Source organism: Penaeus japonicus, unplaced genomic scaffold (assembly GCF_977035675.1).
Source record: "Penaeus japonicus unplaced genomic scaffold, GWHDUDI00000001_assembly GWHDUDI00000019, whole genome shotgun sequence".
In the NCBI taxonomy this organism is placed as follows: Eukaryota; Metazoa; Arthropoda; class Malacostraca; order Decapoda; family Penaeidae; genus Penaeus; species Penaeus japonicus.
Genome location: NW_028234421.1, coordinates 518584 through 531083, shown reverse-complemented (window position 1 = coordinate 531083; position 12500 = coordinate 518584). Strand labels below are relative to the sequence as shown.

Genomic DNA, 12500 nt, shown 5'->3' with positions numbered 1-12500 from the left:
TGTCACAATGCCAGGGCTCTCGAACGCATAGGCCTAAATCAGTTAAATAAACGACGCCATATGGCGTCCCCAGCGAACGGGCCTAGAATGCGCGGTACAGTAGAGTGCCACCCGTCCAGAGAGGGTTAAAGACCCCTTTTATTTAAATTAGTTTTCCCACAGACCCCAGGTTACTGAAAGGTCTGTCAACTGAACATGCTGGCTTTATTAAACTAGCAATCAACTCGTCTTATTAGATTCATCTCAACAGAAAGACATACGTAACTGAATAGCACAGAGTTCAGACTGAGCTCGCACACCATGGTCTGACTGTATGCGTTCGGCAACGACTGGTAATCTCGCACGTATAAAAGCTCCTGTCCTACCGTACTGTGATTGCCTGACATGTCAGTTTCATGCACAAATGTTAAATGCATAAAATAGTTAAAAAAGAAGAAATATATATTTATATATATATATATATATTATATTATATATATATATTATATATATATATTATATATATATATTGGTTATATAATATATATATATATATATATAATTCACAGACCACAGGTTGGGAACCACTGGGCTATATCTGGTCGTAATAGACATACCCGACCAGCTCTGATTTTAGTCGGTTGTTACAACTTGAAAGCATTAAATCCAAATGATGACAGTCTTGGAAAAAAAAATGACTTGTTAAAAAAAAGAGAGAAAAAAAAAGTGATGTAGTAAATTAATAAGTGATGATTAAAAGTTATAGAAGAAAAAAATATATGTGTAGTAGAGATATGTTAAATCTTACCAGAAGTTAGATATGTGAAAATTCATCTGTATTCATAATACTTGCCAGTGATTTGCATTTAGAGGTATAGCATCTTCTTATATTGGCAACCTTCAGTGCTAATAATTGATTTGCAAGTTTTAGCATTTGATACTAAAATGAAAATACAGAAAATCCATGCAAACAAGCAAAAAAAATGGAGCTAAAGATTAGAAGTTAAATGACTCTTACAAATCCAGTTGATGACAAAGCAAGTCGAGAGGAGAGACGCATCAGCCAAGGATTAAAAGAAAATGATATTGAAGAATGTATTTGTACTATTTTTCTTTTGGGGGATTAGGCAAAGTAGGATATTATTATCATCTTTATTTTTATTATTATTATTATGATTATTATTATTATGATTATTATTATCATCATTGTTGATAATATTTGTTTTTACTGTTGTTATTATTATTGTATTATTATTATTAATATTAGTTCATACTAATAGCTAAGGATAAGAATGATGATTATATTAAATGCAATGATTATAATGATAAGGATAATTAATGATAGATTGGTAAATATTACTAATACTTTGTAGACTAAAAACTTTTTTAGTTAATTTTTTTTATATATTTATATATTAATTTATTTTATTTTGTTTTATATTTTACTTAAACTTTGGTGTTCAAAGATTATCCCATTGGTTTGTATATCAAGGAGCCGATTTTGGATGGTTCGATGGTGCAGCTTGCAGTACATGTCCAGAATGATAATGTGGATATATGGTACTGCGGGTACTGTCTTAGTGGTACACACGGTACTACCAGTTTATTATATTTGGTGGGGGGGGGGGACTAGAAATGCTAGAGGTGCTAGTAGATATTTTAGTCTTCCTAGCCATTGTCATAAGCATTGCATTTAGATTAGGAAGTGGAGGCAAGTTTTCAGTTATGAAGATTACTACAACTGATGAAAAACTAACAGAATTAAAGAAAATTAATAAGGAAAATAAGGATAATGATGTCAGTGGTGATAATTCCGACAATGGGGCCACAGCGATAGTAATATTAAAAACCATAATCATACGAATAATAACAATAATAAACAAATAAACGCGATAAGAAGATAAATGACACTTGCAACATAAGCAGACCCACAGAACTCAAAGGAAATTGTCCGTCCCGTCTCTCGTCTTATCAAATTATCTCCCCAGTCTGGAAATACCGCACCAAAGGTTGCGATAGAGATTGATAGCTGCGTCCTGTATTCCTGCTCTTGGTGTGTTTCTTGTGATTCCTTTTGTTATTATTATTTATTTTTTGTTATTGTGTTTATGGTGATGATGATGACGATTGCTGTTATTTTGATTTATTTTGTTTTTTCATTATAATTGTTTTTCCTTTTGTTTTTGGTGTTATTATTATTGTATGTTTTTTTCATTATTATTATCTTTATTATTATTGTTATTAATATTATTATCATTATTTTTAGTTTTGTTATTATTATTATTATTGTTATTATTATTATTATTATTATTATTATTATTATTATTATTACTATTGTTATTATTTTTATTATAATTTTTATTATTATTATTATTATTATTATCATTATTATTATTACTATTATTATTGTTATTATTATTATTTTTGTTGTTGTTGTTGTTATTGTTATTACTATATTATTATTATTATGATTATTATTATTGTTATTATTATCATTATTATTATTATTACAGTTATTATTATTAATTATTATCATTAATGTTATTGTCATTGGTTCATAAAATAGATAATGATAAGAATGATAATGATGATATTAATTGCAATGATTTTGGTAATAGTAATGATGAAGATATTGCTAATCATAAATGACACGGTAAATAAAGGAGGTTGGCATTACCACCGATACAAGTGAAATCAGTCACATGTGTGAATGCAGTAAGATGCCCCCTCCCCCACCAAAAAAAAAAAGAGAAAAAAAAAGAAAGAAAGAAAGAGAATAAATAGATGAAAAGATGAAGATTAGTCCTCCTCCTTTCCAGAAACCAGTTCATCACCAAGACGTTTCCCAACCATTTTTCCCTCGTGACGGGAGTTTATGAGGAGACCCATGGCGTCGTGGCCAATTCCATGTACGACCCGGACTTGAACAGGACTTTGACTCTGTACGACGAGGAGTTCTATGCCCAGAATCCTCGCCTTGTTCCCGTTTGGGTAAGCTTGAGGCGCTGTTCTTCAGATCTGCGTCATTTTGTCCTGTTTGTTTTGGGTATATTACGAGTATATTTAGGAGGAAATTCAATTCTTTGTATTTTTTTCTTAAGTTGTTGCTCTTTCTAAGACTGGATGTGGTATATTATGAGTATATTTAAGAGGAAATTTAATTCTTTGTACTTTCTTTTGATGTTTTTGTTTTTTTGTAAGATCTGATGTATATTGTGTGAGAATTAATGTGTGGTCGTGAATTTTTTTTTTCACGCGGAAAGTGTTATATAACAATAAAATTTTGTTATGGTTATCCTTCCGGCTTATTAGTGATAGTCATATAACCCCAGTCGATCAGATTCACTTTACACAGTTAGAAAAAATTATTAGATTGGTACTGTGAAGGAATAGGTAACACAGCTCACCCCTTCAACATATAAAGATATTTCAAGATATCCACAATCTTTATATTTGATACTCCGTCAGTCGCACTCCTCTCTATAGATAAAGCGCATAAGACTCATTCTCAGTCTGCCATCATGAATAAAGAGCATGACAGCGACACACTTTCCTGCCAAGTAAAGATTATCAAGCTGTCACCATCCCCATTCTTCCCCTTATAAACAAACACTCATGAAATCCATACCAACACCCTTTTCCCCTTTCCCAGACCCTGAACGAAGAGCACGGAGGCCACTCAGCCTGCATAATGTGGCCTGGGTGCAACAAGACCTTCCGAGGTAGGAACGTTACCTACTCGACCCCCTACCACGAAGATGCGACCTTCAGGGGAAGTATCGACAAGGCGGTGGAGTGGATGACAGACGCGACAGCCCCGGCCAATCTCGTGTTCCTCTATGTGCAGGAGCCTGATACCACTGGCCATGCCTATGGGCCGAACTCTTCCTACGTCGTGGAGGAGTTGAGGAAGGTCTGTTGGAGGAAGTTTTTGTTTATTTCTAGAATTTTATTTAATGGTTTTTGAAATTGAGTTTTTTTTATTGTATAGTATCTGTCTCCCTTCTTTTTTTTTGTATATCCTTTTATCCTTTATCCCTTCATTTTATTTTTCTACATTTTCTAATTTTTCCTGTTATGAGTGGTAACTGTCTTTTGATAACTTTTTTTTTTTTCCGTTCCTCTCCTTATCCCCTTTTTCTCATTTCTCTTCTTTTTTTTCCTTGTGTTATTCTTATCATTACTATTACGGTTGTTGTTCTCCCTCCCTCCCCAGATCGACGACAACATAGGCTACCTCTACAAAATGCTGACCATCTTCAACTTGCTCGACACGACCGACGTCATCGTGTTGAGCGACCATGGCATGGTGGCCATGCGAGAGGAGAACATCATAGACCTGGACCAGATTGTCGACCCCAAGCTGTACCACAGCAGTGGAGGATCGCCAGTTAAGCACGTCTGGCCCTATGGAGGTAGAGTGTGTCTGTGTGTTTATTTGTTCGTTTATCCCTTCCGCCTCAGGCTTTTTCACAGGGCTAGATATACTGCATTTTTCCTCTTGTGGAAATTACAAGCTTATTTATTCCTTCAGTTATGATGGTCTACTATACCAAATGCTAATTAGTATCACTTTGCTAAGATATATATAGACTCATATTCCAGACCGGAAATTTAGAAAATAGTAGAAAACACACATCTTAAGCTACCCAATGAGTCTTGGATGGTGTTATTGATCAGGGTGCTATTATTCTTTGCTATGTTGTTTTAGGGTATGATGTCAAGTTGGTGTTTTTTCTTTCTATCTTTTCTTTCTTTTTTTCTTTCTAATTCACATTAGTAATGTCAAGTTTCTTTCTTATGCTTATTTAATTCTTTATATGCTCATGTTTATACTCGCTCTTTATTTCCTATCTTTTAATTCTGCCTTATTCTTATTCCTATTTGTACTCTTATTTATAGCTATCTCTTATTTGTTTTATGTCCATTATTAGTCATTTTTATTATTACTGTATGTTCCTAGCATATTTCTTCATAAAGTCCTAAATTTCCTTTCTTTGAACTATGCCGGAGAATACCGCTTCATTCAATTTATAAGCCATCTTGAGATCTCTTTCTTATATCTCCTCTCAACTTCCTTCCTTGCCTCCAGACCTCCTCGACCTCTACATCCAGTTCGACAATGGAGCCAAGACCCACAACTACCGCGTCTACCAGAAGAAGAACTTCCCCCCAGAGTGGCACTACACCAACAACCCTCGCATCAGTCGCATCGTGCTAGTGGCAGACGTGGGATATGCCTTCCAAGACTGGAGGGGCCAGATAGACAGTTATAGGAAGAAGGGCCTGCCTGGTTGTGAGTTTTTGTTGATCTTTTTCCGGCTGTTGGGGATTGTGGGCTGTAGGTTGTCCATGCTTTGAGAATTGATTGCTTGTCCTCTGTGTCATCTTTGTTATCCTCATCCTCCCTTCTGTTCTTCTTTCCTCTCTCCCCTCTTCCCTTCCTTTCTTTTCTCCCTCCTTTCCTTCCTCTCCTTCCTTCCTTTCCTTCCTTCCATCCTCCCTCCCTCCCCCCCTCCCTCCCTCCCTCCCTCCCTCCCTCCCTCCCTCCCTTCCATCCTCCCTCCCTCCCTTCCATCCTTCCTTCCTTCCTTCCTTCCACCCCTCCTTCTCCTCTCCCTTTCTCCCCTATCCCTTTCTCGTCCTCTACCGCTTGATCATCATTTTTATCATATTTTCCTCCTCCCTTCCTTTTTTTAGAATGGGATCTGGAATGTCCTTTAGGGAGATTGAGACACGGCTTGATTGGCTGATCTGCTCTGTTATTTTTAAATATGATTTTAACCATTGAATCTCCCCCATTCCTCCCCCACAGTGACGAACATTTTTGGAGACCATGGGTACCCTACGAACACCTCGGAGATGGAGCCCATATTTGTCGCTGCTGGTCCGTCATTCAAGAGGGGCTTCAAGGCACCTTCCTTCAGCAATGTCGACGTGTACCCCCTGCTGTGCCACCTGCTCTCCCTCCCGCCTGGACCCCACAATGGCACTTTGGAAGTCATCAGCACTGTGCTGTCATACCCAGCGGCGGCAGCATTAGCCAAGCCCCTGCTGATAGCGTTAGGTAAGCTTTTATTAGGTTTCCAGTTTACTTCTTTTGGTTTTGTTGCCAAGTAGTGGGATTTTGGGGGGACTGGTTCTCCATACGGGATGGATATCTTTCTTGTTCTTTTTTGTTGATAGTGTTGTTATTTCATAAAAAAAAGTGTCTCTTTTTTTCTCATTCTCCATTTTGTCAGTAGGTGCAGGTGCATTTTTATTTGACTTGAGTAGACTCTTGATTTAGGAAGACAATGTTTTTATCTCTTTGGCCTTGTCTAGTTGCTGCTGCTGTTCTGTGCATGTCTCTTTTTACATGCTTCCTCCCATATATGTCTGTTAAGTAATGATTGTATTCAGGTTTTGGTTGTGTTTTATATTTTCTTTTCAGAATTATGTATCCGATATTTTGACATTTTGCATTATACTGAATACCACAAGTAGAATAATTTCTCAAGTGATTGAGTTACTCCTTCATTTATCAGTGATTAACTTTGTTCACCATCACTATCTTCAAGTGCACAGTATGAGGATAGAATATTTATTCTTACCACATGCCAAATGCATAGCAGACATGAGGTATCTTGCAAGTTGTCATGCAGAAAGGACATGATGTATGTCATCTCAATGATTTATAAGATAGTTTCACATGGATAAGGTTTGTCATTTGATTGCATATTAGTTATATTTGTTTGACACAAGACATCACATATGTCATTATTTATTATATATAAAGAGAGAATATAAAAAGATAAAAGTTTTATCTGAGACTCAAAAAAGGTAAAAAAAAAGTGAAGTATTTCATCCTGTCACTTCATAAGTAGAGCAAAATCTTGTATTTTTTACAAGATTATATAATTATTTACTTTAATAATAATAATCGGGTTCGGCAAAATCCCACACAATAACCATGTCTGTTTTGGCCAGGGTTATTCTCACTCACGTTCTTGATGGACCTACTTTGATGCTAGAAGGTACTGAGTCTCTCCGAATGCCTTGGATTGGCATCACATGGAGAATTAGAATCTATAATGCTGTTCCTCCTTTGCTTGTCTTGGCTTCGTCACTGTCATATGTTTGTGTTAGCCCTTTGTGTATTCTTGTGGCATGGATATTTGCATGACTTAGTTATTTATAGAATGGTTTGAAAGTATTTTAGTTTTTGTATATTCATGTCTTTTAGTTGTTTTTCATTTATTCGTTTTTTGACATTTTTAACCCCTCTCATCCGCTGATGTAGACATCCTGGCAGTAAACTAGAGTTTCCCCATCGTCAGATCCTGTCAGTGTGCTAGATGCTGGATTGTTCCTAAATGAACTCCCACTATAAGCTGGAGTACTGGCTTGGTATGGTTGTTAGTCCAGATATCTAAGGGAGATATCTAATGAGACTATGAGTCATGTCTCGCCCCTTTTGGATACTGAATCAGTGACAGCCTCTGGATTCATTGCTTATCATTTTGGAACCTTGTAATCAAAGGCTTAATTAGATGCATTTATTACATGTATTGTTCAGGTATTTGTGTAATTAAGGAAAGTAGTGTTTAGATGCCATTTGCATTATTTATAAAGTTTTCCAGGTATTTTCTTTTTTAATGATATGCTGTGTTTTATTTGATGGTTCGAATATTTGCTGAATGTTTTTAACATCACATGCTAAAAGGTTTGCTATGCATTTCTTCAAATCACTTTTTAAAATACTTTATTGATAAAATGCTTTGATTTTATTAAATTAGCTAATGGTATTGTACATAGTTTTCATTTATCAGTATTAACCGACTTCAAGTATGTTGTATCAAAGGAGAAGAACAGACATGATGAGACACAATTCTGTTCTGAGTTTCTTGTAATTTTTCTTTCTTTTGGATATTTTTGTGTTGATCTCAATACACTTCATATCTTCACCACTAGATACTGATATAGTAATTCACGGTGGTCTTAATTTAAAAACCTTTACCAAGCATGCAATTCCTTCTCTGTTTTGTTATCAAAAACCAATGCCACCTACGTTTACGAGGGAAGAACGTCATGGTGATGGTGTAGGTAACATTGATTGATTAAAAAAGAATGGCCTTGTTAGATTTCAACGTTAGATTCACTTTGCTCAATGTAACAGGATGAAGATTGTCCTTTTACATCGTAAGACTTGAAGACTGGTGAGAAGGTCAGTCATTGAATATTGTATAATATGTTGTATTATACTAACAAGGAGATTTGAATCAGAGACACAGAAAATGCATGACGTTTAACCTTTTCATACGTAACAGATGCATCAAATTATTAGATTTTTTTTTTACACAAGGCTGTAGTGATTGATTGATGTAGCACAAAAGGGCACATACTAATTTGCTTGATGAAAGTAGGCATAATGTATATGATATCAAATTATGGCTATTTCTGTGTGGAATAGGAAATGATAATAACAAATGGAGAATAAAAAGTAAATGTTATATAAAAAAAAAAAAAAAAATAGTAATTAAACTTGGAATTTGCAAAGCAATCTCTCTTATCATCAGACTGAATCTGTCATTTTGGGAACTTACAAAAAAGAAAAAAAGAAAAGAAAATGATAATGATAAAGATGATGATAATGACAGTTCAGAAGTGAACCAAGTTAAACAACTTAAACAAGGGTTGGCAACCCCAGGCACCTGTGCCAAACACAAACATATTAGAAAACTATAATAAGGATTATGATGATAAAGATAATAACATAATTTATAATAATAATAATTAAAATGATGATGATAAATGTAATAATAATAATGACAACAACAATAATGATACTAAAAGTCCAATAGATAAAAAGTCACAGCTGATAAATGAGTTGGTTGAAATATAGAAATCTATATGGCACTGGCATGCTGTATTCAAAAGGTTGCTGAACCTGCCATAGAGGGAGAAGCCAGGGAAAAAAATAAATCCATACAGGTTGTTAGAATGCATGGTAGAAGATCGTCAACAAATTCGAAACTCAGAGCAAAGGTGATATGAGAAGCAATTCCTATATGAGTTCAGTCAGGTTGAAAATTGTGATGAATTAGATATTTTAGTATTGTTATTATCATTATTTATTTACCTTTTCTTTTAGCTCAGTTAGAATCCCATTCCTCTTGTTTCACTTTTCTAATAATAAGTGAATAATACTTAGATTAGAAATGTTAATCTAGATTTGGTTCTGATGTATGGTAATTGTGAGAGATGTGCTGTTGGGTTGTTGGTTCAAACCAAAAACAAAAAGAAGTACTGGTTATAGAATAATGCATATGGTTGCAACCCATTTTATATAAGTCTGTGAAGTTGCATTAATAGCTCGAGTGGAAGCCTCCAAAGGCCCTTCGAAACTCATCCTCGTTCTATCAACCAGATATTTGTGCCTTAACCCATTCACACCGGTTGACTTGCTATCACGTTCATTGGTTTTTGGGTCAGACGCTGACGACGAGATATTTGGTCAAGGCCGGCGCTTGGGGTGAGCGGGCGTACAACACTCGCTCACGGCTAGTGTGCCCGAGAATCCTGAGGCGTTAGGCTTATGCGTTCAAAAACCCCAGCATTCCGACCATTCAGAGCCGGAATAGCCCCGTCATGAATGGGTTAAACAAGTGTAAGGGAGAAAGGAGTATTCTGGTAGAGTTTGTTAACTGTGATAGACAGAGAGAGAGATAGATGGATAGGTAGCAGATGAAAAAGCTCAGAAAAGAGCGCAAACTGCAACAACTGTGAATTTGATAGATCAACCATATATTGAGATGGTGACTCTTATTGTGTAATACCCATTGTCGGATGAAACCGCAAACCGCCCTAGTTTTATTCTCCCAGTTTACAAAACGCATCAAACAATAAGGAATGAATCATTTATCTTTGAAGTGAAAGAATGTCTGTGGTAACAGATATATTGAGATCCCCATTCTGTTCAGTGTCAGTGGTTGATTATTCCATATTCATAGCACGTGGACCTTCTCAATGGTTTCTTTTCTGAATACTATTGAGTCATGCTGTCTTCACTAGTCTTTCTTTGTGTCTATGTCTCTATTCAGGTCATGTTTTTATTTTGTTTTAATGGAAAGAGTAAAAATGCATGATAGATTATGGTAGTTGTTACTAATGAAAAATGAGCGTGGATTTGGTACTAATAAGCTTGTTTATAAAATATGGTATGAGTTGAGTTATTATTGATAGAGCAATCAGTTATTTAATAACCTAATGTATTATAATCAAGATGGTTATTGACATGTTTGGCATTTAGATATATGAATCTGTATATTGGCATTTAGATATGAGTTTATATATATCCTTTCAAAATCAAGTTCACCTGTGTCAACCTTTTTTTTTTTAGAGAGAGAAACTTCTAAGCCATAATTTGACCCTAGTGTTCAAAATTCACTTGCTTAATTTTCATGTATGCTTCTCACAAAATCATAGTTTTAAGATCATGCCTAACAGCTCTTATCATTATTGAAGATTAAATGGAAATAAAAGGAGATATTGATTTTATTATTGTCTTTCTTAATTTTTATTCATCTTCGTATAATTGTCATCATGAGATTTTATTATCAACATTGCAGGATGCCTAGTGATTTTAGTTGGGCTTATCGGTATCCTAGCCTGTGTACTGTCGAAAAGGGACCGTAGAGCTGTGTCGGCTGACTCGCTGATTAATGGATATGTACACAGGTAAGGGAACTTGTTGGTTGTATGCATTGGATTATGTATTTGTTTTTCCTTTTTTATATTTTTTTAATCATTATCTATCTATATTTTTTTCTCTCTTTCTCTATATTTTTTTCTCCTCCTTCACTTCACCGTTGTTCCTTTTTTCAATTCATTTCATAATCTATTGCTATTTTTTTCTCTCTTTTTCTTTTTTCTTCTTTACTTCCTCCTCCTCCTCCTCCTCCTCCTCTATTTCTTGCTAATTGTCAAGCATTTGCCTTATGTATATTACAAAATAAATGTACAATCAATGACATCTGCTCCACCTCCCCCCTCCCCCCCTCCACCCCACCCCACCCTAATCCAAAGTATTGATATTAGAGTGCAATCCGAAAGACCAATTGTTAAAGAAAGAATCTTTGAGATATTTCTGAGAATCGAAACTCCAGACCGGATGTTTTAATCGAAGGAAGCAACCTATCCCACAGGAGAGTGATGCGTTCCGAGTCCAGCAAGCTAGCAGACGAAGATGCGAGCGAGGAGGAGTGTCTGTTGGAGAGCGAGGTCGTCACCGTGGAGCTATAAGGCTGGGGGATCTCTGAAGAGGATTTCGTCGCCCGCCTAAGATCACCTTCTTGTCCTGTGACCAAATTATTTTTTTAAGGATTAATTTTCATTCATGTAGGTTTTAGGATTGGTGTTTTTTTTTTCATATTTTCTTTTTATACTAGTATATACATATAAATAAAATGCGCCATAGCTTTCAACTTAGCATTTACTTATAGTCGGATTTTAAGAGATGGTGTTACTTCTTTCTTAGATTGATTTATTTATCAATTTTTCTTTCTGTGCTCTTGATTCATTTTATGTGCATTTTAGTACAAGGCTGGTTTTGATACTAAGTCATTGGTAATGTGTTCAAGTCTCCCTTCTGTGGAGATGTTTTTTTGAGCCCCTGTGATGTAAATACTGTTCCTGATAATGCAAAGTGCTATTTCTATGTGCCTTAATATATCAATGCATGGTGCACTGAATGAAAGATATTTATTGTTACATAATAAACTGCATGAATTACAGCCGTTTGCTAACAAAGCACATGAATTACAGGTGTGACTTGTTATTAGATTCGGATTTTAGAAAACTTGAATATATATTATATTATGAATTTTTAGAACCCCAGTTATTTGCTCGAGATTTATATTGCTTGAGGCCGAGGAAAGTAAAGAGAATTTTAAAAGGAACAAAAGACTGATACCAAAGTAGGGTGGATAATCTTAGACTCGGGTTAGTCTAAGATTTCTTCGAAGGAGATAAAAGATTTGTCTGATGCATTTATTGAGCTGTTTCCATATGTCGGCATTTTCTAGGCAAGGGCCCAACCAGGCTCTTGATCTCACCGGGAGGCTTGTTGTCACACTGGAGAGGTCAATATTGCTCAAGGTAATTTTACTCACAGTCCTTAAATAGTAGGTATTCTAGATTCAAATAGAGATGATGATGATATAAAAAGAAGCACTTTAGCAAAGCAGTTTAACCCTCTCTGGACGGGTGGTACACTACTGTACCGCTCATTCAAAAGCCCAGTGGCCAGGTGGCACAATATGGTGCCAGCCATTTAATTGATTTAGGCCTAAACGTTCGAAAGCCCCGGCATTGTGACATGCAAGGCTGGAATGCCCCCGTCATGAGTGGGTTAAGATTGACGCCATCAGTTCAGTGTGATTGATGTTCATGGCTAATGATATCGAGTCTTCCAATTTTACGAAAGAACTCTCGGAATCCTTTGTTTTTTATATCTTATATTGTTTACGGACGTTTCCCAA

At 35.6% G+C, this 12500-nt stretch overlaps 1 protein-coding gene across 2 annotated transcripts in view; it reads left to right on the top strand.

The window, feature by feature from the left end:
* The window catches only part of LOC122262296 (ectonucleotide pyrophosphatase/phosphodiesterase family member 5), a 12840-nt gene extending 1499 nt beyond the window's left edge, over positions 1–11341 (top strand). Inside the window, exons 2-8 of one of the 2 annotated variants that reach the window (XM_043030288.2) lie at positions 2799–2970; positions 3632–3892; positions 4196–4394; positions 5072–5275; positions 5795–6046; positions 10590–10698; positions 11166–11341. In XM_043030288.2, coding sequence (XP_042886222.2) covers positions 2799–2970; positions 3632–3892; positions 4196–4394; positions 5072–5275; positions 5795–6046; positions 10590–10698; positions 11166–11262 — 1294 coding nt within the window. In that variant the 3' untranslated portion in view covers positions 11263–11341. Of the gene's footprint in view, positions 1–2798; positions 2971–3631; positions 3893–4195; positions 4395–5071; positions 5276–5794; positions 6047–8137; positions 8179–10589; positions 10699–11165 lie in introns of those variants that run through there. The other variant, XM_086547170.1, reaches the window with a different exon arrangement.
* The last annotated feature ends 1159 nt before the right edge of the window (positions 11342–12500 follow it).